Genomic DNA, 26,992 nt, shown 5'->3' with positions numbered 1-26,992 from the left:
AAAGAGCTGCTCCAGAGCTCATTCAGGTGGCTTGATTACCTGGGAGATAGTAATGCTGGCTAAATTGAGGTTTCCTTGACTCCAGCCATTCTTTGGTTGACAGGATTTTCCTGTTTGAAGTGTAACTGGTGGAATGCGTGTGCAGGAAACTGAAACTCTGTGTACAATGGAATGCTTAGTGACAAAGCAAATCATGCAGGTTTCAAATCAGTTTTACCTTATATCATAATTTATAAAACATGTCTTCTGCGTGTCTGCTTGGTTTGTGTAGTAAATACAACTGACGAATCTTACTGTTGGTGGAGAGGAAACTAAATGCATTTATGAGGAAACCACTCTTCCCCCTTTGTAGCAAAAGCAGTGCTTAAAAGTTAAAGTCAAGAGCAGATCTGAATTAAATGGTCAGTGAATAAAAAAAGTTTTTGAAATTACTTCCTTAAAACTTGTTGGTAGAAATAAAGCAATGTTGCTAATTACGGAGCATGAACTGTAACTTTTTTACAGGTTTTTTTTTGTTTTTAACAAGTTGTACATCAGAATGACTTGTTGGGCTGTGAGGTTAGCCAGAGGTTTGTTACTGCTTCTGTGTGCTGGAGGGTTTTAGCTTCCAGCCTTGAATTTCAAATGCAAGGTGGAAAACGTTTTCTTCAGATGTCTTCTTTAGATTTGAAGCTCTGTTCTGAAGTTTTTCTTTGGTTTTAAAATAGCTTTTGAGTTTGAGCTTTTCTGGACCTGCTGGCTTTTAAGTTTTGTAAAATAGCTTTCTTTTCCTCGGGTGGTGGTGTTTGTGAGCACATACAAAAAGTAAGTTTTGTCTTTCCATGATTCTGAAACAAGAATAAGGCAGAACAATCAATTTACAATTCTAAAATACTGATGTGATGGCTTTTTGGTTTTTGGTTTTGATTTTTGGTCTCCTTTTGGAGTTAGCAGTGGGAACTGGTTGGTTCTGTAGACAGAAGTGGAGTTTATGAGGCACAGAAAGGGTAAAATTCAGTTAAATCAGATGCCTGACCTGCGTGTTCAGCCTTGAGACATGTTTGGTCATAGCCCCCAGCAATGGTTAGCCTTGTCTGGGTGATTTATTTAGTCCTGGGAGGGTGCTTGGAATGGCTCTTCCACGTACACAGATGATGTCATGTGGTTTTCATTGAAGCCTGGCTGGGCTGGTGATGGATTCCAGAACATCCCAGGCAGTGCTGAACCTGGCTGCTGGCCAGGGTGTTGTGCCATCATTCTCAAGTTGAGTTCTGAGCTTATTGAGGTGCGCTACTAAATTGCTTTAAACTCTGATATCCTTTAGAGTTGATTGTTTAATAACACTCAGAGAGGATGGCATTTGATTAAAGTGCTGTGGTCTCAAAAGGATTTTCTCTGGCAGTGTGAAAACCTGCCTGGAAAGAAAGGCTTTTTGGTCTCCAGTGCAGTGATACGTTTCATTAATCCTGCATTGTGAAATGAAATACTGTTGCCCTGAACAGAGAGAGCTTGTCTGGAGTGTTTGGAGCTGGAATGGATAAAGCACTTCTTCATTATGGAACACAAATTGCTTGTACAACTTTTCTCATCCTGAAATAAAAAAGTGAAGTGTTCAGAGATGCAGCTCAGTGTTTTCCAGGAAGGTCCTGGAGTTGAGTGTAAAGCTTTTGATGCAGTGGAAACTGCTCTAGAGGAGGTTTTTCTGTGCAGTGATGAGATATTTTAATGGAAATGCCTGGCCTGCTTCATGAGGAAGATGTTTCTTTGCTTCTCTGTAATGAAGAGGGGATGAGCTACATGGCACTTCTGTGTGTGTGTAAAGACAAACTCGTGCCTTTTCTGTTGGAAAGCAAACAGGTCATGGATTGATTCACTTCATCACTAAGGGGTAAAGGTGATTATGGGACTCTATGGGAAAGCATTGTTTCTTAACACTAAAAATAAGATGGTATTTTGACTACATTTTGGGACTAAATAGTTCAGTGTGTGTATGCATACACATGTCCCAGAGGGGACAGCTCAGCTTTAGCATTTGAAATTCTAATTTTGATCGCAAAATAATGTTAATTTGCTGAGTTACCTGATTAATTTGTGCCTATTATTCTTTAATAAAAGCAGAGACTTTATTAATCTTAGTAAATTAGAGTGAGCTTGCATCTGCAGCACCAGCTAGAATAATTTTGGACACTTGTTAAGTGCTTGTGCTCTGTGATGGCACAGAAGGCTCTGCTTGTGTGCCTTGAGGACAAGAGGGTTTGTTGCAGGTGTGTGTTTGCCGATTGTGTCCATGGTTATTTACCTGCTGTCCTGGGCTGTGACAGCTCTGTGCTCAGGGTACACAGAGTGCAGGAGAGGTAATGGCTTCCTAGAGCACTTCCAAAGGTTAAACTGGAGGATATTTCCTCAAGTTCAGGCTGCAGAAATTACTCATAACGTGACGTTCCTCACTGTCCCAGTTCCACTGGAAGCGCTGCAGAGCTTGGGTCACTTGGGAAAACAACTTTCCCTCCAGGAAGGGTTTCAGTTTTACTGCCTGTTTGCCTCTCTGTCGAGGAGCAGCTTTCATAGAAGGATGACAGTATCTAGTGGATATCCAGGAATGTTCTTCAAGGCCTCAAGTTCATGCCCTTGTTCTATCATCCCTTTTATGGGACTTGGTACAAAAGCACTTCTCAGGCTTCGCTTTCTAGCAAATTCCAGGCCTGGAGCAGGGTCTGCTCCCTTTGGTTGTCCTGAGATCAGTGCAGTTGCAAGGTCAGATAATCTTTGAAGAACATTTTGTGTGTCCTGGGTGTTGTGGTTGGTGTGGTTTTGTTTTGTTTTATTGGAAGGTCTGTTTTCCTGCCCTGTCTGTCTCTTCCTGCTTGGCTCAGTGAAGGGCCTGAGCTTGGCAGCTGTGGTGTTGGCCTCTTCAAGACTTGTTCAGCTGCTTCTGTGATGGAAGGAGACCTTCTAGGCAGTGGTTGTGGGGTTTGTGCATGGCCTGTGCTTTCCTTTCTAACAGAACACTTCCTTTGAAGTTCCCCAAACACAGTGCTTTTAGCTTATCCCATGGATTACTGCCCCTGAACAGTTTCTTGGACATGTTCTGCTGAAAAATGGTAATGAGCCTCTGGGTTGATTCTTGTCAGAATATAAATTTGACATGTATTTGTTCTGATGAAAATCATCTTTCCTATGGAATGATAAATAAATGAGCTATTAAATATGGAGCAGGAACCATAACACTTGAAGTTGAAGAAGTATAAAATGGCATCTGTGCCAAAAGGAGCATTAGAGAATTGGATAGCTGCTGCTTTTAGGGGATTAAGAATATGACTTTGTTCACTGGATGGACAATCTCAGGAGCCAGCAGCATCATGTGTGAAAGGGAGCAAACCTTTTAGGTTGTCTTTTGAGCAGTGGTCGCCATTTTTACTTCTATTTTAATTTTTTAAATAAAGAAACTGTGAAGCAGAGCAGCTGTTCTCCTCTGCTGGTCTCAAGGCCGGATCGATGGCAGCACAGTATTGGAGTTGTTCGTGAACTGCACAATGCCATTGATGCAGCAAGATGGAAAGTGCCATGGATTTGCAGTTGGAACTCTAAAAGCAATATTAACTTTTTAATTCCTTTTTGAAATGCAAAGAATTGCAACAGTAGGCTTCCCTTAGTGGTTTGGCAGATGGTTATAACAGTTTAGTTTCTGGCATTGCAAACCTATTTCCATACTGTTGGGGCCTTTCATATCTCATTTGTGAATTACTGTAATGCTTCAGCAAAGAGTGTGCTTTAGGTTTAAAACATCAGGTCTGTGATGCTTGGTGGCAACTCTTACCCAGTGATACTTTGATAATGACCATTCTCCTGGAGCAGTGGGGATTGATCCCTGCTGCTGATGATGAATAGTTCCACTTGCAACTACCTGTAGAACAGCTCCTGTCTAGTATGGATCTAATGGCTCAAAGTCTGGAGCTAGTTTTTCCAGATTTCACAAGAATGCAATTAATAAATTGTCCTTTCTAACCCTCTTGCCTAAGCCTGAAATGAAAAAGAAAATACCCTAGTAAATTTGGTCAAGTCTTAGACAAGTTTTGAAACTTGGGGCAGAGGATGTGGATTATGTCTTCAACAGAAGACATTCTTCTTCTGAAAGTGACAACTTCTGAAATCTTCAACATATGCATGTTGTCTGTGTGAGTCAGCTGACTTGTCTTGTGGAAGAAATGATTGAAACAAGATTTTTGGGTTCATGAATTTGGATAGCAAAGTATCCAGCAATTCTCAAACTTCCTTACGACAAGAAAACACTTGCCTGGTTTGAAGTGTGGTGTCAGAGCTGAACTCCTGAAATGTTCACCTGCGTCATGACTCCAGGCCCTCTGTGTGTGCCTTTTCCTGGGATTTGGGTGGTTTACAGAATGGATATTGTCTCTTGGAAAGTCATTGTTCCCATGGATTTAGGAATTAGGAGTGAGTTAAGGGTTAAGTGGCAAAAGGAAACTTTGGGGCTGTGTCACTTCCCTACAGTGATCTGGGTTTTTCTGGTTTTATGGTGGAGCTGAACGCTCTAAAATAATTTAAAAACATTTATAGAAGAAGCACAACAAAATTAACAGTTCTAGCGCACTGTGTGTCCCTGGTTGTCCAATTGCCAATGTAAGGTAAAAAAAAGAAAAAGCACTACAGCAGAATTTACTGAGATGGGGGACTCACAGCATCCATGTGTGCTATAAAAGTCCAGTGGTTCACACTCAAATTGGGCTGTATTAGTGAATGAAGGTTTGAGTTCTGTTCTTGTAAGATTTCACAGGAGAAGCTTTGCTAAGCTTTTACTTTAAAATGCTGTGCATAGGAATTCCTGGTTTTAAAATGGATCACCTGAGTAGACTGGAGCAGCTCTGAACTTCTGCCTGCAACGCAGGTGATGTGTCAGAGCTTTCCATGCACTTCAGCAAATCTGGAATTACAACTGGAGTTGCACTTAGGAAGTTCTGTTTATTCTTGGAGTTCACTTACAAATTGCTGCAAGGACACTCTAATCCTTAGTCTTTTGCTTCAGTGAAATAGTTTTGGTGTAAAGCCCTCTTGTACATATGAGATATCCCCTGTCAGGATTGATAAAGGTGCATTTTTCCCATGTAGCACACAAGAAAGATGCTCACTGACTCAGGCTTGTCTGGCCTGTTAGAGGTGTTTCTGGTTTGAAACCATGAAGAATCTGAATTCAGAAATACTTGTTGCTACATCTGTGATATCTGGCATAGCTGAAAATAAATCCTTACCTCTTCTGCAGGTATTAAAAAATACGTTGTTGGCCTAATTATCAAGACCTCATCTGACCCAACGTGTGTAGAAGTAAGTGAGGAATTCTCAGGGGAGGAGGAGGGAGGGGAGCGTTATGCAAAACCTGACTCCTCTCCTCTCTTTTCCAGAAAGAGAAAGTGTATATTGGGAAACTGAATATGATTCTTGTTCAGGTAAGCCAGAGCTCCTAACACTTGAAACCCTGCAATAAAGCCTGTGCCTTTGCTGTGTGTCTGACGTGGGGCTGGCTCCCTTGGCAGATCCTGAAACAGGAGTGGCCGAAGCACTGGCCCACGTTCATCAGCGACATCGTGGGGGCCAGCAGGACCAGTGAGAGCCTCTGCCAGAACAACATGGTCATCCTCAAACTGCTGAGTGAGGAAGTGTTTGATTTTTCCAGTGGCCAGATTACTCAAGTAAAAGCTAAGCATTTGAAAGACAGGCAAGTATATCTGTTTAAATCTTAATGAACAGGGTAGACTTAGTGCATGCTGCTAAATAGTTGCTCTCACTTGGAGCCTTTGTGTGAGCACCTACAGCTGTGTAATTCCATTTCTGAGCCCAAGAGGCTACTGATTTTTCTTTGAAGCACTACTCCTAGGGGAGCCCTAACTTCATTTTGTACACACAGGGATTTGTACCTAGCTGCAAGTAGCATCTCTTGACTGATGGTTCCTACTCTTTTAACACAGCATTCAGCATTGATTGATTGACTTTTCTTCTTTCCTGACTTAGCATTTGCAGGCACAGGCTTCAAGCTACCTCAAATATACATTATTACCATGAAAAGGGGATAAACCAGATGGCTTTAGAATGCCTCCATGGGCCTATGTCTTAAGGACCTGTCCTGTGGGCATAGATATTTTGATTTATGAAATGGGGAAATGCTTAGTTTTCAATTATTTTGTTTTACAGCATGTGCAATGAATTCTCTCAGATATTTCAACTGTGTCAATTTGTGATGGTAAGTCACATTTCTTTAATGATGTTTTCAAAATTCCCTCCTTTGTGTCTAACAGTGTCACAAGGTCATAAACTCCAAATTGTCATTTACAGGAAAACTCCCAAAACGCTCCCTTAGTCCATGCAACTTTGGAAACTTTGCTACGATTTCTGAACTGGATTCCTCTGGGATATATATTTGAGACCAAGTTAATCAGCACACTAATATACAAGGTATTCTTGCAAAAAAATGATAGCTCTTAATCCTAAATGCAAGTTGCAGAAAAGCTGTACAACAGTTCTGTAATGCTCTTTATTTTTTTTCCTTCCCTCAACAGTTCTTAAATGTTCCCATGTTTCGAAATGTCTCTTTGAAGTGCCTCACAGAGATTGCAGGTGTCAGTGTAAGCCAGTATGAAGAACAGTTTGTAACGCTTTTTACACTGACCATGATGCAGTTAAAACAGGTAAATGGTTATCAGAAATCTCCCTTTGCATTTCCTATCACAAAATCCATTTCTGTAGGAAGCTGACAGGTTTATGGTCATTACAGAGCCCTTGATAGGAAAAGTATTGTTCTTTGATGGTATTTCTGGCTTGATCAGAAGATGCCAAGTGTGTTTTTCTGAACTTGATTGCAGCTGTATTCCTGCTCTATCGATTTGATTAATTTAAGAGCTATTTTGAGCTCTTGGGCTGTCTCATGGGGAAATGTGAGCTATGTGTCTCAAGACCTAAACTGACCTAACTTCTGCAAGTTTCTTTTTAATTTTTGGAACAGATAGAAACATTTCTCACCAAAAGCCATACATCAAATCTATAGAATTTGATGATTCCCCTCTGAGCAGTTCAGAGTCAGGTGCATGAGTCCCTTCCTCAGTGTATTTATATCATAAGTGGATGGGTGAAGGGGTTTTTTGTGACAGTCTTTTCCTCTCTTGGCAATGTTGGTCCATCTTGAAGGTTCTTTATTAAAAGCAAAAAGCAGCATACTTGTTAATACAAAGTAGTTGTTTATAAAAAGGGAAATTCTTGATGATTTGTTTTTGTTAGATGCTTCCTTTAAATACCAATATCCGACTTGCATACTCCAATGGAAAAGATGATGAACAGAACTTCATTCAGAATCTCAGTTTGTTCCTCTGCACGTTCCTCAAGGAGCATGGTCTGCTTATAGAAAAAAGGTTAAATCTGAGGGAAACACTAATGGAGGTAAGGAGCTTGGTTTATCTGGTTTAGAAATGCAGGTGTGTTCTCATGCTCAAAGGATCATTGTAATTCAAGTTGGTAAGAGAAAAAAAAAACCCAGAAATACAAAACCCCCTCAAAAGGCTTGTTTCCTAGAATGCTTCAATGGCATTCTCTTTTCAGTGATCCTTTACCAGTGCAATGTCTGAAAACTTCACTCTGTCTCGCCCTCTTCTTGACTTGTTCCTGCATGGAAGTGTCAAATAGTGCTTCAAAGTAAATGAATATATTCTTTTTCTGTGGGCTTACATGTTTCTGTTTACAAAGTCTCACATGAAGAAGGTAGTTGCTATGACTAAATCAGTCTGTGTTTTCACTGAGCACCCAGAGCTGCTCCCTAGGGCCCAGCACATGCTCCAGGCCAGTTCCTCCATCCTGGTGGAGCTTCCTGCCTAGTTTGCCATTTCCCAACTGAAAAGCTTTAAATAGTCTTCATGGATGAGACTTTTTATGCAATAAAGACTGTGTGTGGCAGTGGCAGAGCCCTGCCAGGTGACTGTAACAGTAAAACCACTGGGACTGTGGCAAATATTGGAGATTGAGTTAAGAAGGAAGGGTTGGAAAGGCTGAAGCTCTGAGGGGTAGATGGGGTAAACCATAATCCAAAGATTAGGGTTTTCAGTTGTGTTGCTTCGCTTGTGAATAACAATTTTGCTGGGACTGAACTGTTCTATGGTGACCTTTTTGCTACTGCTCCACGCCAGGAGAATGGAAGTTGCTCCGTATCCCCTTGAAGCGCCATTTTCTGTGTGCAGAATCAAGCCCTGTGCAGGTTTGGAGCTTGTAGGCTGAGGAACTGTCCTGAGACAGGGGGGAAAACACCACCCCAATTTTTAAACCTGGAGACCAGGTGTATTGGGAGGGGGAGGTGCATTTTGCAGGTTGATTAGCTGTAATCCAATGTGTCCATCTGAAAATTCCAGTCTGTTCCAGCCCGTGTTCTCAATATCTTCTGGAGGTAGCCCTCTAAAAAAAGACAAAACAAACAAAATTGGCTACAAATATCAAATTATTCTAGCTCATTTAGAAGATGGACTCAGAGCAGCTGGGCAACAGTTCCAGATGATTCCTGAATTTGCAAGTGGTAAACTTAAAAAAAAACCTGGGAATCAGAGGCTCAAGGCTCAAGTTGCTACTTCAACTGTGGCTGTACTAGGAAGACCTGTGTAAAAAGTCATTTACAAAGCTGGATTCTGAAGACTTTCAGTCTTGAAATGTTTAACAAAGTTCTTATGCCTACCTAAAATGGCAAATTAAACTTCTGTAAGCTCTGGTGTAACAGAACCTGAGTACAGGTTTACTTTAAAAAGCTGTGTGTCATTCTAACCTGTTAATTCCTGCACTTTGCATGTAGCAGCTGCCATCATTCCATGAATTCACTGGATCTCTGTAGGACTAGCAGAGGAATCTGCATCAGTTATTTTAAGTGAAATTGCCTAGAGAAATTGATGTGTAAAGACTAACGTATGGCTGTCCTGAGTCCCTCTTTTGACACTGTAGGTGGAGATGCTGTATCAGGTCTTTATCTTTCAAAGTGCTTAATATTGGAGTGTTTAAGCTATGAAAATATCTTCAGATTTTATCATTTCATTCTGTTTGTTCACTAATGGGCAATTGCTTTGATATCTTTCACCAGGGACTGCATAATAAGCTTAGGCAAAAGAGGTTTGTCTGTGTAGTTTTAATTTCTCTGGCTGGTATCTGAGCTTGTCAGAATTGCATCAGTGGCTTTCCCTGCTCAGCCTGCTCTGGCTGTTCTGTCAGGAAAGAAGTTGAAAATGTTCTGGTAGATGACTTCTCTGAAGCAAAGGAGCAGTATGCCAGGGTCAAAGGATCCAGAACAAAGCAGCAGCAATAGTCTTGAGAATAGCAATCACTGACACCAGCTGGTGAGGCTTTTTGAGGTTCTGAAAATGCCTTGCAGAAGCTCCAGAGACTGTGGGTTTGATAATTTACAAACAGGCTGGTTTGGTGATGGCATTTCTAAGATGTCTTTAGGCTGTTTCAGATTTCAGAATACAAACACGCTTTGAAAATAACAATAAGTGACAGGAGTGCTTGGTTAGGAGTTGTTCTGCCAGTCACAGCTCTGACCTGTAAGTAATGTCATTGCAATGTTAATGCCTCTTGTTCCAAACTCTCAGATTCATTTGGCATTTGGTCAGGATTTGGATAACTGAACTTGAAGCCTTGTGGTTTGATCTGCAGATACACTCACCAACTGGGTGTTCAAACCACTCTTTTCCAGGCTCTTCATTACATGCTGTTGGTATCAGAAGTTGAAGAAACTGAAATTTTCAAGATTTGTCTGGAATATTGGAACCATTTAGCTGCTGAGCTCTACAGGGAGAGCCCGTTCTCCACGTCGGCGTCGCCGCTGCTCTCGGGGAGCCAGCACTTCGATGTTCCTCCAAGGAGACAGCTTTATTTGCCTGTTTTGTCCAAGGTAACCCATGCTCAGGGGAAGGCACTCTGGAGATTCAGGTTCTCCTTGTGAATTAGAGATTTCACTTTGTGTAAGGAGTGACATAAGAAAATTTACCTTTGAGTAATCGATAGTTAATACAACTCTAGTTATAGGATCAATGTGAAAATACTTTAAGATGACATCAGTGTACAAGAAGATAATTAATGTGATATTTCAGGTTTTTTAAGGTGCTTAATTTTAACATAAATCTGTATTAAGCAGTTTCTGTAAACAGAAAGGCTAGGGTGTTAGAGTTGGAGGAAAACCTATGTGTTTGGGAAAAGTGGTCCTTAAAAGACCCCTAATATGACATAAGCATTTTGGACTTACTATTGTAGCACACATACTACATAGGTTGAGGTTTCTTCAAGTACTCTTGTTCCTTGGAAGGAGAGAAGTCAGCAGGCTCTATCTTCAATGGAAGAAGCTGACATTTGTTAGCTGATATTTCTCTATAGGTGGATAGAACCTGTCTGTGGTTGAGGCTGCCTGGGCAGAGTGCTCTGGAGACACTTGTGCAGCTGGGACAGAGGTGGTGGTTGCAATTTGATGGAGTTTGAACTTCCCCCAGGTTCGGTTGCTCATGGTGAGCCGCATGGCCAAGCCTGAAGAAGTCCTGGTTGTGGAGAATGATCAAGGGGAGGTGGTCCGGGAATTCATGAAGGACACGGATTCCATAAACTTGTATAAAAACATGAGGGAAACCTTGGGTAAGTGAACTGGCTGCAGTGGGGGTGCTCTGGGTTTGTGCAGCTGCAGCAGAGCGCTGCAGTGTGTTATCTTAGCATCTGAAGTATTGTGTGGGTGAAATGGTTATCAGCGAGGAGCACTACACAGACTGGAAGGGGAGGAGGCAGTGGCTGCTCTGAAGTTTCCTGTTTGAGGCTTGTAGTGTTTTAGAACCTGATGGAGTAGTAATGCACTACTTAATTTTTGTCCTTAGGTATTGCAGTGATAATGAGTTTTTTTGAGGCAGGAAACAATATCGAGAATCCAAATCATAACTTGAAGGAGCAAAGGGAGTAGAGTTGTCAGATATTCAGGACATTAGACCTTCAATATTAAATTTATTTCCTCAAATGCAGATGGGAACACTGAGTGTTGAGCATCAGGTTGATGCACTAGGAATGTGTGTGTTGGAAAGTTGGTGAGGTGCAGAGTGTATGTGGGTGCAGTGGGCCTTTTTATTCTCACCTGTCTGCTGGGGATGTAGGTATAGCCAGTGTTAAATTAACTGTTTTAATACATTTGCATGTGGAATGTGAAAACCATTTTTGTTCTGGGAAACAATTACTGTATGTCCTGAGCCGAAGTTGTTTTGCCAGATACAAGATTATTTCTATGAAAATGCAGGCTTGTATTATGTTGTGTTACCTATAAGATTCACTTGGAGAAGAAAAAAGAAAAGGGAGGAGAATGTGGTGGAAGCTGTATTCTGTGGTACAGTAAAAATCTATTTCTGAACCTGGCCATAAATTGCTCTTGACTTGCTGGGATTTAGAGTTTTATATTGGAGACACTAATCCTATTAGGGGCTGATGCAAGTGGCTGAGTTGTGATACCTGAATCTTCCACCTAGACCTGTTCAGGAGCACCAGCTCAACTTTATTCGTGGCTTATTGCAACCAGCAGTAAAATCCAGAGCTGAAGAAAAGGTGTGGGCTTACGCACTGGAATGTTCCCCATAGGCAGCCAATCCCATATTCCCTACAGGCCATCAGTACAGATGCCTTTTGATAAAAATTTGCCTTGTGTCACGTGGGATGTACATTGATTTATGCTTCTCACATCACCTGCATGTGAAGTTTTGCTGAGGTCCTTTAGAACTTAAATTCCCAATGAAATTTATTGTCCATCTTTAAAATAATTTGAACAAATTTCTGCTTTAATTATTACCTCATGCTGTCATGACTTCAGGAAGGAAACAGGACGCTTCTGCCCGAGAGCTTCAGTGGGTTTTTATGTGAGTGCTGATGGAGTTGAGCTCCAGGCTGCTGCTTTCAAAGGCTCACATTGGTGTCTTTCAGTCTATCTCACACACCTGGACTATGCAGACACAGAACGAATTATGACTGAGAAGCTGCACAATCAGGTGAACGGGACGGAGTGGTCGTGGAAGAACCTGAACACGCTGTGCTGGGCCATCGGCTCCATCAGCGGCGCCATGCACGAGGAGGACGAGAAGAGGTTCCTGGTCACAGTGATCAAGGTGTGTGGGGCACAACTAACAGCCTGCTCACACTGCAGTTTGAGCTGGAGAAACCAAGCTTGCAGAAGTACTGCTCTGTCGTCTTAGAAAGCTGCCCTGGTGGAGAAGAATAAATGAATGGGAAATCTTCCATCCTGAATTTAGGGGTGATGAATAAGTTAGTGATGAAAAATGCATTGATCCAAGGAGCCTCTTCATCAGATAAAATTTAATTTGTGGCTAAATGTGTTCTTTGGGGATGCAGAAAGAGATGGAAAGGGATTGCTTATGAAATACAGCAGAGTGGCAAAGTAACCCATGACTGTAACTAGCCTAACACACTGTTCTTTTGCTGTATCTGTATGTTCATTGATCAAACTCAAAGCTTGGTTAATATGTGGATAATATTTCTACAAGAGTAACAGACTTTAAAAAGTCACACAAAGATGCTTGCAGAATATTTTGTTTTTAGCCATACAGAGAAGATGTAGTTTAATTTCTTCTATTTGGTGGGGAGTCTGTATTTTTATCTTATCATCTACTCAGTCACTATTGAGTACTGTAAGGCTTGTTGAGCTCCCCCTGCAGGAATCCTTAGTTATAATTTAAAATGGAGATTCCTCAGTTTAAAACACAGTGATCAGGGTTTGGATAAAACTTAAATGATTGCATTGCCCCAATCTTATCACACTTGTTTGGGTTTTTATTTCTTCATTTGGATTTTGGATTGTGGGCAACCACCTTTAATACAGCTGCTTATAGGATGTTATGCTGTTGTAATGTTTTTAGTGAGACTAAACAAACCTGAAGAGGAACCTAAGAATCTGTTGTGTTGTAGGATCTCCTGGGACTCTGCGAACAAAAGCGAGGGAAGGACAATAAAGCCATTATTGCATCAAATATAATGTACATAGTAGGTCAATACCCACGGTTTTTGAGAGCTCACTGGAAATTTTTGAAGACAGTAGTCAACAAGCTGTTTGAATTTATGCATGGTAATTATCTGCTTTTTTTAATTTGCTGGTTTAATTATTGAAAAAAAAAGAAAAGCCTATACGTGGGGAGGGGAACAATACAAAGCAGTAACTGCCTGAATTTCATTTAGAAACCCACGATGGTGTCCAGGACATGGCTTGTGATACCTTCATAAAAATAGCACAAAAATGCCGCCGACACTTTGTCCAGGTTCAGGTGGGAGAGGTCATGCCATTTATTGATGAAATCCTGAACAATATTAACACAATCATCTGTGACCTTCAGCCACAACAGGTAGGTTCTATTTGGGGTTGTGGATAATTCCTAAAGATTAATGCACAGTTCCTTCCTGTGGAGATATAGGGGTGTTTTGCAAGGGTTGAATTACATTCTTTAGTTTTTGTTAGGGACAGTGTTAAGGTATGAATGCCTTGATCAAGATGCATTGCTTAGATGGCATTTGGAATGTTTGGAAGGAGAATTAAAGTGCATTTAGTTGGAATTTTGATTTCTGGAATGTCTTCAAGAAGACACTGCATGTAACTTGGTGATTCTGCTTTGGGAAAGACCAATATCCTACTCTAACAGTATACTTACAGCTCTTGTATTTGGGAAGGAGGGAGTGGGGACCAATCCAAAAAGGGAAAATGCAAAATCCAGTCCTTTCCAAACAGGGAGCAGTGTGCACCTGCACACTGAATGCACTGAAACTTAAGGCAGAGCCCATCTGGCACCTGGAAAAAGATATTTCCAGGGTTGATGGGAGCCAGTGCACAGTTCAAACTTGTCTGGTAGAGCTGAGTTTTTCCTTAGTCCTTTTTAACCTTGGTGCTTGTGGTGTTGCTGTTGCCATCAGGTGCACACGTTTTACGAAGCAGTTGGATACATGATTGGGGCACAGACAGACCAGAGTGTGCAAGAGCATCTGATCGAAAAGTACATGTTGCTGCCCAACCAGGTGTGGGACAGCATCATTCAGCAGGCAACAAAGGTGAGCTCTTCCATTTTAATGTGTTCTGTGTTCAGGCCAAAAGCCCTGCTAAATGTTTGCCCTCTCCTGGCTGTAGTTTTCACACTAAGTGCACAGAGTTGGGCTGGACTTCATTATATGATGGCTGAGACAGAGACTGACATGACAATGAAGGTGTTGCTTTGAGAGAGGAGACTTAAATGACAAAATAAATACCTGTTTAAATCTGATTTAAAGTACAATCTGTTACTGTACAGACTTGATTTCAGTAGTTTTTTCTAATACCTCCCTTTCACTTGGCGTTTGGGTAACAGCAAAGTTACAATGCTAAAAATACTGTTCACTGTTCTTCCATTCTGCTCCCACCACTCTCTTCAAGTACATCTTTTCTTGCTTTATCTTTTATTTCTTTCAGTCTGCTGAAAATACTTTTATCTCTACACATTAGAGAACAACAGTCTTGCGCTTCACAAGAGACAATCCATTTGCAGTTAATCTAATTAAGGGCCTGAACCTTAAGCAAGCTTGAGTTACTTTTCCTACCATGACTTCTCCCAAGAACATACTGCATTTCCATTGGACCTCTTCTATCCGTTTTCAACTTCTTAATCTCCTTAGTTTTTCTTCTTTCTCTAACTAGAGTAATGCTTGTAGCACTGCAGCAAAATAATTTCTGCAGAAAAGCAGAATGAAATGAAGTTTTATCCTGACTCTGTTGGAGGTAGTGGCAAACGCCATGAAATAAACTGCAGGATCTGTATAAAAAGTCCATAGATTTGAATGATCTGTACTTTAAGGCAGTGTATAAAATAAATTGTTTAAAGTTAGGCTTTTATATTGCAAGCCAAAGGGTGGTTATATTCACTAATGAAGATGAACTCAAATTTTTTTCACAGAATGTTGATATTCTAAAGGATCCTGAAACAGTTAAGCAGCTTGGTAGCATTCTGAAAACCAATGTACGAGCATGTAAAGCAGTTGGCCACCCCTTTGTGATTCAGCTTGGAAGAATTTATTTAGATATGCTGAATGTGTACAAGTGCCTAAGTGAAAACATTTCTGCAGCTATTCAGGCTAATGGTAAGAAATTCCACGGTCTCCCTGAAAATGGGGTTTAGCAGTGTCTGCCATTGGGTTCCAGAGTGCATCCCAGTTAGGTTAATTTTCCTGTTTGGGAGAGTGCAGAAGGACTGGAAGTGCTCACTTAAGTCTTTGCTTGTTAGCAGATGTTGTATTCAAATAAAGAATTCCCAGCTTTAGAGGGAAGAAGAAACATCTATAAATGATCAAGTTTAGGAGAGTGCAGAACACCAGGGCTGCTCACTTAAAATTGATAAGCATCTTGCTGAGATGCAGTGTAGCCTGTGTTCTTTTAGCTTGCTCTGGTTTTGAGTGTTAAAGGACTGTCTGTAAATAGGATCTCATTCATTGCTTCAGAAAATGTCAGCAGGGTTTGGGATGAGAGTGTGCTGCTACAAGGCTGTCTTGCAGAAGTGTAATGAGTGAAGATGCCTGAAAGCCCTGGTAAACCAGGCTTGCAATCACAGAAGGAATTCTCAATTACCTCCCTTATTTTTACCAGCTAACTTAGGGCCTGTGGCATCTCAGCAGAATGTGCTTCTGTAGTAGGGCATTACAGGATGAAATGAGTCAGTTGCTGAATTCTGTGCTGTGCCCAGTTTTCTGGCCAGTGCACAAGATGTACCTGGAAACTGGGATGCTAAATGCAGCTTGGTAACTGCACCGCTGCTTTACCTTGAAGTGGCTTCTCGGAATCCAGAGTAGAACTGGCAGAGAAATCAATAACTTTTCATTCAGCTGATCTAATGGCCAGAATTCATCATTGCCAGACACAGGGAAGTTGAGGAAGGAGTTGCTGAGGCTGAGGGCCTGGTGAGCTCCTAGAGCAGCAACTGCTGTGATTGCAGTTGCCTCTGAGAATGTTTTTACAACTGGCAAAGATTAAAGACAAAGCAAGTCTTTAATAGTCTTTGTCATTCAGATATAACAGTCAAGTATTTTCTGTTTTGGTAAGATCAAGTTAATTTGGTGGGTTTTTTTTTTTTTCCCTGGGTTTTTTGGTTTTGTTTTGTTTTTTCTTCTTTTTTTTTTTTTTTTTTTTGGTGGGTTGGTTGGTTTTGCTTGTTTTGGTTTTTTTTTTTAATTTGAGGGTTTTTTTTGGCACCTCACACAATTAACTGAAGCTTTAAAATTTTCCAGGTGAAATGGTAACAAAGCAGCCCTTGATCAGAAGTATGAGGACTGTAAAAAGGGAAACTTTAAAATTGATTTCTGGCTGGGTGAGCAGGTCCAATGATCCGCAGATGGTAAGTGGATGCATTTTGTACAAATAACTCCTAAGACAGAATTGGGAAGAACCCTGCTTTGCGTTCAGTTGTTGGTCACAGGAACTTGCTTCAGGAGGTGTGTAAAATATAATGGAGGAGGTGGAATTAGAAGAGGTAAGCCTGAGCAATGCTGGAGATACTTCAGTTAATTTTAGCTGGGAGTAATCATAAAGGGAGATGAGATTAAAGATGGAGACAGAGGATGGAAACTTCAACTTCCTCAGGAAAAGGGTCACCTGCAACTGAAGGAGGAACGAACTTGGCTGCTAACTGTGCTGGAGACTCTGCCCAGTAGCTGCTCTGCCATAACCTGGCTTACTCTTCCAACCAGGTAGCTGAAAACTTTGTTCCTCCGTTGTTGGATGCAGTTCTCATCGACTACCAGCGGAACGTGCCGGCCGCGCGCGAGCCCGAGGTGCTCAGTACCATGGCCATCATTGTCAACAAGCTGGGGGGACACATCACTGCTGAAATACCTCAGATCTTCGATGCTGTGTTTGAGTGCACCTTGAACATGATCAACAAGGTATTCATGTTTGAAACTTGGGATAAGGCATCTCCCTCTGAACATCACTGCAGCGTCTGGGATCTTGGGATTTACGGGTTTTTCCAGTCACAGAGCGCATTTGTGGCACGTGACAACATTTCTGCTCAAATGATTGTACTTGTTTTATAGTTGAGCTGTCTAATTAGATACCTTAAATTGCTTTAAATTTCTCTGGTTAGCTCTTGGTTTAAGCCATTAGTAATTTTTCTGGGGACTTGGAGTGCTGCACTTCTGCAGGTAGAAGTCAAATGTCAGTGTAGGACAAAGTGCTAAAATTGATAAATATTTAAAGTGTAAGAACACCACTGCTGCTCAGTCCAGTATTTCCTCACTAAGTGTGCAGTAGTACTGACTTGCTCTGTTTGATGGAAGATGCTGTGATGGAACTTAAGGAGATTTGGCTTTTTTGCCCTTTCCCTTTAGGACTTTGAAGAATATCCTGAACATAGAACAAACTTCTTCTTGCTACTTCAAGCTGTAAATTCTCACTGCTTCCCAGCCTTCCTGGCCATTCCACCTGCACAGTTTAAACTTGTCCTGGATTCTATTATTTGGGCTTTCAAACACACAATGAGAAACGTTGCAGATACAGGTAAATGGAAGTGCTTAATACAGATCAGAGATCTTCTGATATAATGCTGTTATTTTTCTTTCTATTCTTTAATCAAGCTTAGCATATTGTTCACATGAATCTGCATTTGCACAAGGATAGAATTCCTCTGTCTCACCTTCGAGGTGTCAGCCATGGATCCATGGATGGGCTGAAATGTTTGGTTTTTTCATTCCTGTAGCTGGAAGAGAGCACTGCTAGAGTTTCTTCTTGCTTTCTTTGCCACCTGAGCATTGGCAGTCTTCTGAAATGGCTGAACATTTTCAGCAGCACCTTAAAATGGTGCCACAAAAAATTGTGGAACCAGTGATTCTTTTAGCCATTTGGGGATGGGGAAAAAGGATGTTTTTCAGTAGCATTTCGCCAAATCTAAACATTGAGACTTCTTTCCCTGTTTAAATAGCCAGCACTTGTCTGGGTGGAGAGTTTTGATCATCAAGAAGTGTGATTGGCTCTTTATGCTAATGATATGCTAATGATAGTATAATGAAGCTGAAGGGGTGTGCCATGTCTGGGAGGCAGTGCCCTCTAGTGCCAGCCTGGGCAGTGCCTCGCAAAGCCAGCACGTGTGCCCTGCTGGGCATCCTGCTGCCCCTCAGAGTTTCTTGGGCTATTCCTGTTGCTTGGAAAAGGACAGAATCTCCCAGCTGTTGGAATGTTGTTCTCTTGGTCACTCTTTCCACGCCTGTTCTGCAGGACTGCAGATCCTCTACACGCTGCTGCAGAACGTGGCGCAGGAGGAGACGGCTGCCCAGAGCTTCTATCAGACGTATTTCTGCGACATCCTGCAGCACATCTTCTCCGTGGTCACAGACACCTCGCACACTGCAGGTGGGCACGGGCCTCTGGCTGAGGCAGGTGCTGCAAAGCATCCTCTGAACATCACAGGAATGGCTCACATCCTGTTCTGAATAACAACTGCTTCTGAATAACAGCTGCCTGTGTGTGCCTTTGATCTGCAGGTTTGACAATGCATGCGTCAATCCTTGCCTACATGTTCAACTTGGTAGAAGAGGGGAAGATAAGTACTCCTTTAAACCCTGGAAACCCAGTGAACAACCAAATGTTTATTCAGGAGTATGTGGCTAATCTCCTCAAATCTGCATTTCCTCACCTGCAAGAGTAAGTCTGCCATGATTTATTCGTGCTTCTCGGTGGGTTTTTACTTCTTGGAATTCTAACTGATGTGTTTGCTGTTAGTGCCCAGGTTAAGCTGTTCGTAACAGGACTCTTCAGTTTAAACCAGGATATTCCTGCCTTCAAGGAACACCTAAGGGATTTCCTGGTCCAAATCAAGGTATGTTGGGCATACTTTTCTCAAGAAATTAAAAGTCATTTTCAGCAGGATGTTGTTGGAAAGCTTTTGGACAGTGTGGAGTCAGTGCTTGTTTGAGAAATAGAAGTTATTTTTGCATCTTTTTAAACTGCAGTGAGAACTGTCCAATGGCCTGTGTGACTGAGTAGCGTTCATGGAACTTGTTTCACTGGGATTTCACTTCACAAATTGGGTTTGAACATCATTGCTCCTGTTATGCATTGTGCACACAATCCTTATGTCTTAGGACAACTGCAAAACCAATTTTAATGGGAAATAAGTTTTTAGTTTTAAGTTTTAATGGTAAGTCTGTTTTTTAACCAGATTTTTTTCATTCTGCTTGGAATTGGGACCAGTTTTGAAATTCACTACACTAGTGCTATGCCTTTATTTTTTTCTAAGGATGCTGGAATGATAAGATTGTAGGAAATAGTTTGTTAATTTGTTTAGAGATTGCAATTGTCAGGTATTTCAGAATTGTAATGATTCTGCTTGAATGGTGATAGACTTCAGATGCTGGGTTTGGCATCCCATTCTGTAACACACGGTGAACATCTTGAAATATTTCTTTATATTGGTTGTGACCTTAGGAACAGAAAACCATGCAAAAGTAGCCTGTCAGGAAATAGCAAAGGAACATGTTTCCTGTATAATTTTGGAAGCTATTACTCTGCCTTAAGCACTTGACAATAAACTGATGTTTGTGTGAATTATCCCAGGAATTTGCAGGTGAAGACACATCAGACTTATTCTTGGAGGAGAGAGAAACAGCCCTTCGGCAGGCCCAAGAGGAGAAGCATAAACTTCAGATGTCTGTACCTGGCATCCTTAATCCACATGAAATTCCCGAGGAGATGTGCGATTAAAACAAAAATAAAACAAGTTTTGCAGTTTTCTTTCTGTACAGCTACTTTGTTGTGATAGAAGAAAACAGCACTTGGATATTTGTTGACCAAAATGATGCCAATTTGTAAATTAAAATGTCACCTAGTGGCCCTTTTTCTTATGTGTTTTTTGTATAAGAAATTTTCTGTGAAATATCCTTCCATTGTTTAAGCTTTTGTTTGGTCATCTTTATTTAGATTTGCATGAAGTTGAAAATTAAGGCATTTTCAAAGTAATTACTTCATGCCCATTTTGTGGCTAAGGGGAAAATAGGCAAAGCGTAACTTGTAAAAGACTATATTGCAAAATAATACAATTTCCTGTAAGAGTATCGATTTTTAATTCGGAGTCATTTTCTTTCTAGTCTGTCCTGCAGTCTAGGAGAAAAGGTAAAGAGTAAAGCAGACAGAATTAATTGTTAAGCAGAGGATTCTAGCGCTGCGTTTGTTCTGATCAGTTAGCAGCTTTCTGGACTGAGTGGTAAGGCTATAGGCTACGTGTATTTGCAAGTTGTATGGCAAGTTTGCAGCAAGATCATGTGCATATCATCCCATTGTAAAGCAACTTCTAAAGAGTATGGGAACACAGTACAGTTAGTTATTTTTACACAGTTCTTTTGTTTTTGTGTGTGTGCTGTCGCTTTGTCGACAACAGCTTTTTGTTTTCCTCAATGAGGAGTGTTGCTCATTTGTGAGCCTTCATTAACTCGAAGTGAAATGGTTAAAATATTTATCCTGTTAGAATAGGCTGCATCTTTTTAACAACTCATAAAATAAAAAAAAAAAAACTGGCTTTTGAGATGACTTATACTAATTTACATTGTTTACCATGCTGTAGTGCTTAAAGAACACTACTTAAGAGCAAAATAAACTTGGTTTACATTTATTTTTCTTTCTTTGGCTTATTCTTTTATTGGATGAAAATGCTGTGATCATATTTAAGATTTGTATTTGAAGGCGTAGGAAAAGCTCCTTGAGGTCTAGATAACTGTTGCTTCTGGCTTGCCTCATCTCAAGGACTTTGGTTGTGCTCGAAGTTACCACGAACTAAGTTGGGTTCCATTTGGAAGTACAGTAGCTGTTCTGACTTACCTCCGTGGATAACTATTCCGTACCACGTTACTATAAAATGCCAGGAATGAGGTACTCTTGCTCTTTCTCTCTCTGGACTCTTTGCAATTTATTTCAAAGAGGTATTGCACTGTATCTTGACTAAACAGTTAATAATATAGTCCATGTTAATAACATGTGTAGACAAGATCTACGGTTATTTTTCTACCTAAAGTTTTGTAGTTAAATGATTTTCACAGATATATGAAGCAGTATGAACACTAAGGTTGTGTACAGTCTTGGCTTCCCCATCTCTGTCGTGTCTTGTCTCTGTTCTCTAACAGTCTGTGTCGAGCTCTCCCCAAAGTTCTCCATGGATTTGGTGTCCGGTCTCCAGGCTGTTCTGGGATGAAGCGTAGCCATTGTCAGAGCTGGCACAGGGGCCAGGCAGGCGTGGGGCTGCTGTAGTTGTTAGCTTTGTGCTGTGTGTTCCTTTGGAGTAGAAGTGCATGAGTTAGTGGTGTTCCTGTAGGATGTAGCTGTGCCCAGGATGTTTCCAGGCCGGGCTCTCGCTCCCCTGTGTCTGGAGCATCTCCTGTTCCTTCATGTGCTCGGCCCTGGCGAAGCTCAGCCGCTCCCAGGGAAGGGCCTTGGGCAGTGGCACTGAGCTGGCCCTGCTTGGAGACCTCCTGAGACCCCCATGGCTGGGACTGCCTACAGCCTCCCAAAATACTGCCAGAGTTACAGAACCCATTTCTTACTGTCCTTAAATTTCCCAGTTCCAGCTTTTTCATGTCTTCCCATCGGCCTGGAGCCTTCTGCTCCACCCTCAAGGCAATACTGCCTTTATTGGGCAGTTTAAAGCGCAGCAGTTGAAGTCCTGTTGAGGGACACGTCTGGAAAGGACATGAAATGGCTCGTGAGCAGCAGCAGAGCTACAGCTCAGCAATAGCTGTGCAGAGCAGTAAGAGAAGGTTATTAAAATGGAAATGAGCCCCACCAGTAGTGTGATGGCAGATCACATCCCGTGAGTCACAGCCGAAGGCTGAATTGGTTCTGACTCTGCACTCAGAACAGTTCTGAACAGAAACACACACGTGTGTTTATGCTCCTTCCTTCCTTCCTTCAAGGCTGGAGTTAGGCTGAGGCTCACGCTCTGGTTGTTCACTGAAATTTAAATGTGACCTAAACTCGAAAGCAACGAACCCAAAATGTATTTTTTATGTTGATTCAAAGAAGAGTTGTTTGGTTATTTTGATACCTTAAGAGTTCTCTAGTAACAGCATTCTAATCTTAGGTTTTGCTTCCCTTTTAGATCTAAAAATTTAACTGTGGTCTTGTCTTGTTCTCTTAAGATAATTGGTGCCTTTCCCTGATCTCTGCAGCTGCTATAAAAATGCAGCTTGTGTGGAGTTCTGGATACCATTAAAGATTTGACTTGTGTGTGTGCATATTTCTAGTGCAGTTATCCTGAATGTGAAAAAAAAAATATTAATAGGCAATGTACATCTAAGAAAGTTCTAGTTCTAATGCACACTCTGTAAATCAAAATATATGGATAAAAAGCATGAACCATCATATAAAACATCTCCATAACTTGTAATTATATGTAAACCAATGTTTTGTGCATATTTCTATACAGATTTTACTAAAAAAAACCCAAAAAACAAACCAGTTCTGTGTACTCGAGGTACATTGATAAATACAAATATTTTGGGGTGTTTTCTGTGTTTACATGGATTGATTGTCAGCTGATGAAGACACCCCAAGTACTTTGTTTCAGGCTGCCATGATGTGTTTGCTACTGTAACTGAAGCAGATTATCTTCCAAAGCATTTTAGGTTAGTTGGTTTTGGTTTTTTTAAACTAGAATAATTTGGTGTGTGTTAATCTGAATGGTTTAAGTGAACTATTTTCCAATAAAGCTAATATTTATGCAAAAAAAAAAAAGCTTTAGAAATGCTCATCTCTCTAGGAAGCTCTAAGAGTTACTGCTGATAGTTTTTAGCACTGGAAAGGCAGTAAAACTTCAGCTTGAAGGGGGGAGGAAAAAAAGCTGAAAAAGATGCATTAAACTGCCTGAGGTGAGGAATTTGCCTTGGTGCTGTGGTGAGGGACCAGCCTGTCCCAGAGTCCATTTATCACTGGGTAAATGACAATTCCCAATCCCAGACTCCAGGGGTGCCGGAAGGTGTGGCTCAACTTCCTTCTCCCTGCTAGGTGGAGACAGCTCTTTAAAAACCATCAGTAAAAGAATGATCCTGGCCACCAGGAATGCTCCTCTGCACTTCAGTCCTTGAGAGGGAATTTAGGCTTTCAGCTTCAGGACATCCTCACCTCATTGTCCAAGGCTGTTCCTGTCAGCAGGGTTCCCTTGGGAAAAGGCTTGGCCGTTCCCATTGGGGGAATGATTTTTGAGGTCATTATCCCATGTACAATGCACCTCAAGTACCTAAAAATCCTGGAGTTTACACCTACAAACCTGTGAGCACTTTTCTCTGAATTTTAAGTCTGGACAGGGAAAGATGGGATTGAGGAGGAAGGAGTATTTTGGAGCTTAAGAGTATGGAAGAAAACAAAACACTGAGATTTTCAATTTTATTTACTCCTTGTAAATAAAAGTCACCCAGCACTTTTCCTTGGGTAATCTCTTCCCAGTCTCAGATCTGTGTGGGGTGCCTATTTTTTGGTTGTGAACACCCTGTAAATCTTAAATCCTTTCCAATAGCCTCAGCTTTTCCTGAGCCTTGAAGTCTGCAGTCTTTTGTGGATCTTGAGATTTCAGCCAAGATTATCAGCAAGAATGGGCCAATTTAACAACTGGAGCAGGAAGGGGAGTTAAAATTTTCCCTCATGTGTTGGGAGCAGGCTCCAGCCCAGTTCCTGCCCCACTGCTGGTTATTTTAACAGGGACACTGCAAATGTGTGTCACCGCTAAAAAGTCCAAAAGAGATGCAAATGTGCAACAGGAGCTGCCTGGACCACTTTGGTAGTGGTTCAGTTTCTGGTGGCAGCCTCTCATGCTCAGCAATGCCTTGTCTGTGCTTACATGATATTTCTGGCCAAATTTTGAGCATTCTGTATGATCTGGGGTAAATCAATTTGGATTTGTCTTCTCAGGGTGCTGTGACACCAAAGCCTAGTTAGACATGGACCCTGTTAAAAAACTCAGAGTGCTAAAAGAGCAGTGAAAGTCAAGTGCTAAAACTTAAATGTGGGTAAAACCTACAACTGACTCCTGCTCGTGGCTTCCAGTGGTTTCCAGCAGCATTCCAGACACGAGGTCAGGGATTTAACTGGACTCCAGTTAAACTGCAAGCTCAGTGTTGGGGCATGAATTTTGAGAATTGATGTTCTTGCTCTTAATCCAGCCCCAAACTTGGATTAAGGATTTTAGTTTTGCCCAAGTCTTGCATTTATCTAATTTACTCCTCCAGAAACTCTGCTGGCACTTTATCAGAGCAAATATTCCCAGATGAGGAGCACGGCAGCCAGGGGAAGGGAAGAGGCCTCCTGGGGATAAAGCAACCTTGCTGGGCTGGCACACAGAGAGAATAAAGGTTAAGAGGAAACACAAACATGCAAGAGCAGGAGCCTGATGATCTCTGTAACCAGGCCACTGACAAGTCTCGTTTTCAGCTTGGAAGCTAACATTTAATTTTATTTAAAAGAATTCAATGTGGTCTCCAGCTCAAAAAAAGAAAAAAAAAGTGTGCAGTGAAAGGAATCAGGCTTTCAAAATTGTGTTCTGCTCAAAAGCAGGAGTGACTCAAGGTCACCCATGCTCTTGTGCTGTACTCCTTGAGCCTGGCATGTGACACCAGGCTCCAGAAGTCCCTTCTGCTGACTCTGGTGTTTGTGTGGGGCTGCACTCAGATCAGACAGCTGATTGCTCAGGAAAACCATCTCTGAAGATGTTAAACAGTTCATTTTGAGTCTGCTGGAAAAGCAGGGCCTGCTTGAGGAAGAGAGAGCAGAGAGGAAAGTGCAAATTCAAATGAGATGATGCAGACTGTAGAGTGAGGTGTTCTCTACAGTAACTGAAATCCTCTTGGACACACAGAAGGTAAGGCAGCACAACATCAAGTGAAAACTCAGTGCAGATGCACAACATAAAATCCTCTGATCTACCTTCTGATGGACCTCAAGCTTTGAAATCGGTGCTGTAGAAGAGAAAGGTGTCACTACATTAATTCAGGCAGGAGCAGAACACAATTGCAATGTTCTGGACTCCTTTTATTCTTCCGTTATGCATTCTCAGGCCAGCTGGAAGAGATGAAGCAACCAAAAAAGGCTTGGCAGGGTCCATTACATCTGTGACATTTTAATAACCAAACCAGTTAGCTATTAAATAGTTGTTATTATGGAGGTTTAGAGATGTAACCAGTTAGCTTAATAGCTAACTGGCTCGTGCTGGTCAGATTTCTATCAACAGAAAATACATAATTTAGAAAAGACACTGCCAGGAATTAAAACATCTATAAATAAAATATAAGCAGAAAGATTAGTAAAAAGTTTCAGGCAAGTTTTTACTCACAGTCTTCAACCTCTCTCTTGCATTACTGCCCCTTGTTATTCCCATCTGAAATACATTTGCATTAACATGTTACGTGAATTCAAGTGACAGACAAGGAATCTGTGTCTACTGTAGACTCTCAAATTAATTTTCTGTATTAGTTTAAAATAGTAAATTTCAGCACGGAATATTTAGGAATAGCTATCTTTGTTGATAAGCTTAACTTGGAAAGTATTTCAGAACCAAGCAGTGACAAGAACTCCGAGCAAAACATCATTCTAGTATATCCTGACTCGCACTCTAGTTGTTCCCTACCTGTTGTTTACAGTAAATTGCCTCTTACTTTTGGACAGCAGCGGGATTTTTAATGTTAGTTTAACAAAGTGACGCCTCGAGGATTGTTTGGAGTTGAGCATTCTGTGGCCTGCAGTGGGAGGTTAGACACACAACCACCGCGCTGTTATCAGGCTGGATAAATATACACACGGGATTAAAAAAACCCCAGAACTGTACCTCCACCATGCCAACAGATTTATTTCAAGTGGAAGAAATACGAGACAGCCACTGAGGAATTCAAAACAACTTCCCCCCCATCCCCATTTGGTGATTCTATTTGACTTTCTGCTAAACTCTATCGCATCTGCATTGCGGCTATTAATAGGTTTGTGTTCTTAACGCCGCGTCCAGGTGGGCGCGCCGGCAGGTTCGGAGCCGCGCCCGGGCCCGCCGCTGGGCGGCGCTGCAGAAACACGAACCGCGCCTGGCCTCGGGAAGCGCCTCCTGAGGGGAGAGCGCCCGGCCGGGATCCGTCATGGGATCCCCATGCCAGTTACAGGCTCCTGGGACAGGGAGCGCGACTCAGATGGCACAAAAAAAATGGGTTGGCTTTTTTTTTTTAAAGGAAACTGATGCTTGCCTGAAAATTTGTCATCCACGGGTTTGAAACCTCGTTCGAAACGTACCCAAGACAAAGTGAACTAACTGCTAGTTGTAACAGCATAGATTACGTATCCTCAATTAAAGTTTTTCGTTCATTTTCACCGTGTCTTTTATTTAAAAAAGGCTATTTCCAGCCAATGACAGATGCCATTACTGACTGTACAGAATAAATCACGGTGCAAGAAGGGGGGGGGGGGTGTGCACAAAAACCCCAAAACACCCCGTAACAAACCAGGACAGAAAACTACGAGGTAAAAATAAATTAGTTATTAGTAGAAAACGCTACCGTAGCCCTCCAAATGCCCATTCCCGGGGTCCGGGTCGGCGGCGCCCACAGGTGCCCCCGCTCCCCTCAGCCGCGCTGGGCGGGAAGGAGATGGCGGCGGCTCTTCCGTCCCGCGCCCCGACGGCGGAAAACGCCAAGAAGCCACCCCAAAGACCTGGAAACGCGCCTGGAAGCTGGGAGTTTCCTCGCCACGGAGCTCTGCTTTGCGTGCTAAGCGCTCTCTTCAGGCGGGAGGTCCCCGAGGCAGCCCGGCGAGCGCGGCTCCAGGCACCGAGGGAAGGGGCGGGCAGGAGAAGCCGCTCCCCCGCCGCTGTCAGAGCGGCGGCGTGCGCGCGTTCCTGGCGGAGATTCCCGGCGGCGGGAGGCGGGAAGAGGGCAGGGAGAGGGCAGGGAGAGGCGCTTCCCGCCCTTCCCCGGGCGCGCGCCCAACCGCCGCCGCCGC

The 26,992-nt window shown here is 42.1% G+C and overlaps 1 protein-coding gene and 1 long non-coding RNA gene across 5 annotated transcripts in view; one reads left to right on the top strand and one right to left on the bottom strand.

The window, feature by feature from the left end:
- XPO1 (exportin 1) overlaps positions 1–22,632 on the top strand; it is a 36,443-nt gene extending 13,811 nt beyond the window's left edge. For all 3 annotated transcript variants that reach the window (XM_084202107.1, XM_084202106.1, XM_084202108.1), the window contains 21 exons: positions 5,255–5,316; positions 5,394–5,438; positions 5,526–5,707; positions 6,181–6,229; positions 6,322–6,441; positions 6,546–6,674; positions 7,261–7,419; positions 9,704–9,901; positions 10,494–10,632; positions 11,950–12,131; positions 12,949–13,105; positions 13,216–13,379; positions 13,942–14,076; positions 14,952–15,135; positions 16,276–16,382; positions 16,735–16,929; positions 17,374–17,542; positions 18,257–18,391; positions 18,523–18,682; positions 18,761–18,857; positions 19,595–22,632. In XM_084202107.1, the coding sequence (XP_084058233.1) occupies positions 5,255–5,316; positions 5,394–5,438; positions 5,526–5,707; positions 6,181–6,229; positions 6,322–6,441; positions 6,546–6,674; positions 7,261–7,419; positions 9,704–9,901; positions 10,494–10,632; positions 11,950–12,131; positions 12,949–13,105; positions 13,216–13,379; positions 13,942–14,076; positions 14,952–15,135; positions 16,276–16,382; positions 16,735–16,929; positions 17,374–17,542; positions 18,257–18,391; positions 18,523–18,682; positions 18,761–18,857; positions 19,595–19,741 (2,915 nt within the window). In that variant the 3' untranslated portion in view covers positions 19,742–22,632. The remainder of the gene's footprint in view (positions 1–5,254; positions 5,317–5,393; positions 5,439–5,525; positions 5,708–6,180; positions 6,230–6,321; positions 6,442–6,545; positions 6,675–7,260; positions 7,420–9,703; positions 9,902–10,493; positions 10,633–11,949; positions 12,132–12,948; positions 13,106–13,215; positions 13,380–13,941; positions 14,077–14,951; positions 15,136–16,275; positions 16,383–16,734; positions 16,930–17,373; positions 17,543–18,256; positions 18,392–18,522; positions 18,683–18,760; positions 18,858–19,594) is intronic.
- Positions 22,633–24,263: 1,631 nt separating this feature from the next.
- Positions 24,264–26,970, bottom strand: LOC311151872. 2 transcript variants are annotated; one of them, XR_014616038.1, is made up of 3 exons: positions 26,717–26,970; positions 25,347–25,391; positions 24,264–25,075 (listed from the first exon to the last, which is right to left on the bottom strand). It is a non-coding gene; the product is annotated as an uncharacterized lncRNA (long non-coding RNA). The 2 variants fall into 2 exon arrangements; XR_014616039.1 differs by lacking the exon at positions 26,717–26,970 and adding an exon at positions 26,551–26,701.
- Between the last annotated feature and the right edge of the window lie 22 nt (positions 26,971–26,992).

This window comes from Fringilla coelebs (genome assembly GCF_963513975.1).
Source record: "Fringilla coelebs genome assembly, chromosome: 3".
NCBI classification, from domain to species: Eukaryota; Metazoa; Chordata; class Aves; order Passeriformes; family Fringillidae; genus Fringilla; species Fringilla coelebs.
This window is presented reverse-complemented; position numbering and strand designations above follow the sequence as displayed.